Here is a 950-nt window from a genome sequence, read left to right on the forward strand (position 1 = left end):
CTAACAATGAGCATCTCTACCCCCACAAAATATAATCAGAATCATAATCGGAAGTGTAAATCCACCTTAATGCCAATTGCCATGAATATATGTAATATAGAAGAAGACAATCATAAGGCTTTCTCAATTCAAAACCCATTATTTCCATCCAATTTTAGCCTTAATTTTGATAACTTAATTTATAATCAAACCTTTCTTGACGTCGAAGAAATAAATTTTGGAGCACAATACTTGAGCTACATTAGCTCAGCATCTAATGAAGCCGAGGGGCAACCAGAGAATCAAGTAGATGAGAGGAAGCACCGGAGAATGCTTTCAAATAGAGAATCAGCTCGGCGTTCGAGGATGCGGAAGAAGAGGCAGATCAATGAACTATGGTCACATGTGTTGCGGCTAAGAACTGAGAACCATGCTCTTATAGATAAGCTTGAGCATGTGTCCGAATCTCATAATCAAGTTCTTCAAGAGAACATCCAGCTCAAGGAAGAAACTTCTAACCTTCGTCAGATGTTGACGTACATGAAACTCGACACTAATGATGTTCTACACAATGCTTTGAGATATGTAGAAAATTAATTATAGCCCTGTAACTTATGTAGCATATACACTAGTTTATGAGAATAAATATTGTTCGCAAATATAATGGTTACAGTTCAGATGTTAAAAGTAAAACTAGTTGTTTAAGTTTAATTAGTCAGGGTACAAAATATGGACTATGCACTGCTATCGAAGTTAAATCCGAATATTACCACTATCTCAAAACTCATTTTTTTAGCACTTCGAAAATGCTACTTTAACCACAAAAAGTTCACTCTACAAATCTAATTCACTAGAACACTGCTTTTCACCAGTCAAATTACTTGGTTTTGGCTAATTTATAAATTAAAAGCTACTTGAAGTTGTTACTGAGAACACCCTAAGTCACATAAGCTCTTAGAGTTGTTCTATCT

At 35.2% G+C, this 950-nt stretch overlaps 1 protein-coding gene across 1 annotated transcript; it reads left to right on the plus strand.

Annotated features, from left to right (window-relative positions):
* LOC104896277 (basic leucine zipper 43) lies at window positions 1-651 on the plus strand. The gene has a single exon (XM_010682996.4). The coding sequence runs from the start codon at window positions 7-9 to the stop codon at window positions 574-576; it is 570 nt and encodes a 189-aa protein (XP_010681298.3). The 5' UTR covers window positions 1-6; the 3' UTR covers window positions 577-651.
* Window positions 652-950: the final 299 nt, after the last annotated feature.

Source organism: Beta vulgaris, chromosome 6 (assembly GCF_026745355.1).
Source record: "Beta vulgaris subsp. vulgaris cultivar EL10 chromosome 6, EL10.2, whole genome shotgun sequence".
Classification (NCBI taxonomy): domain Eukaryota; kingdom Viridiplantae; phylum Streptophyta; class Magnoliopsida; order Caryophyllales; family Amaranthaceae; genus Beta; species Beta vulgaris.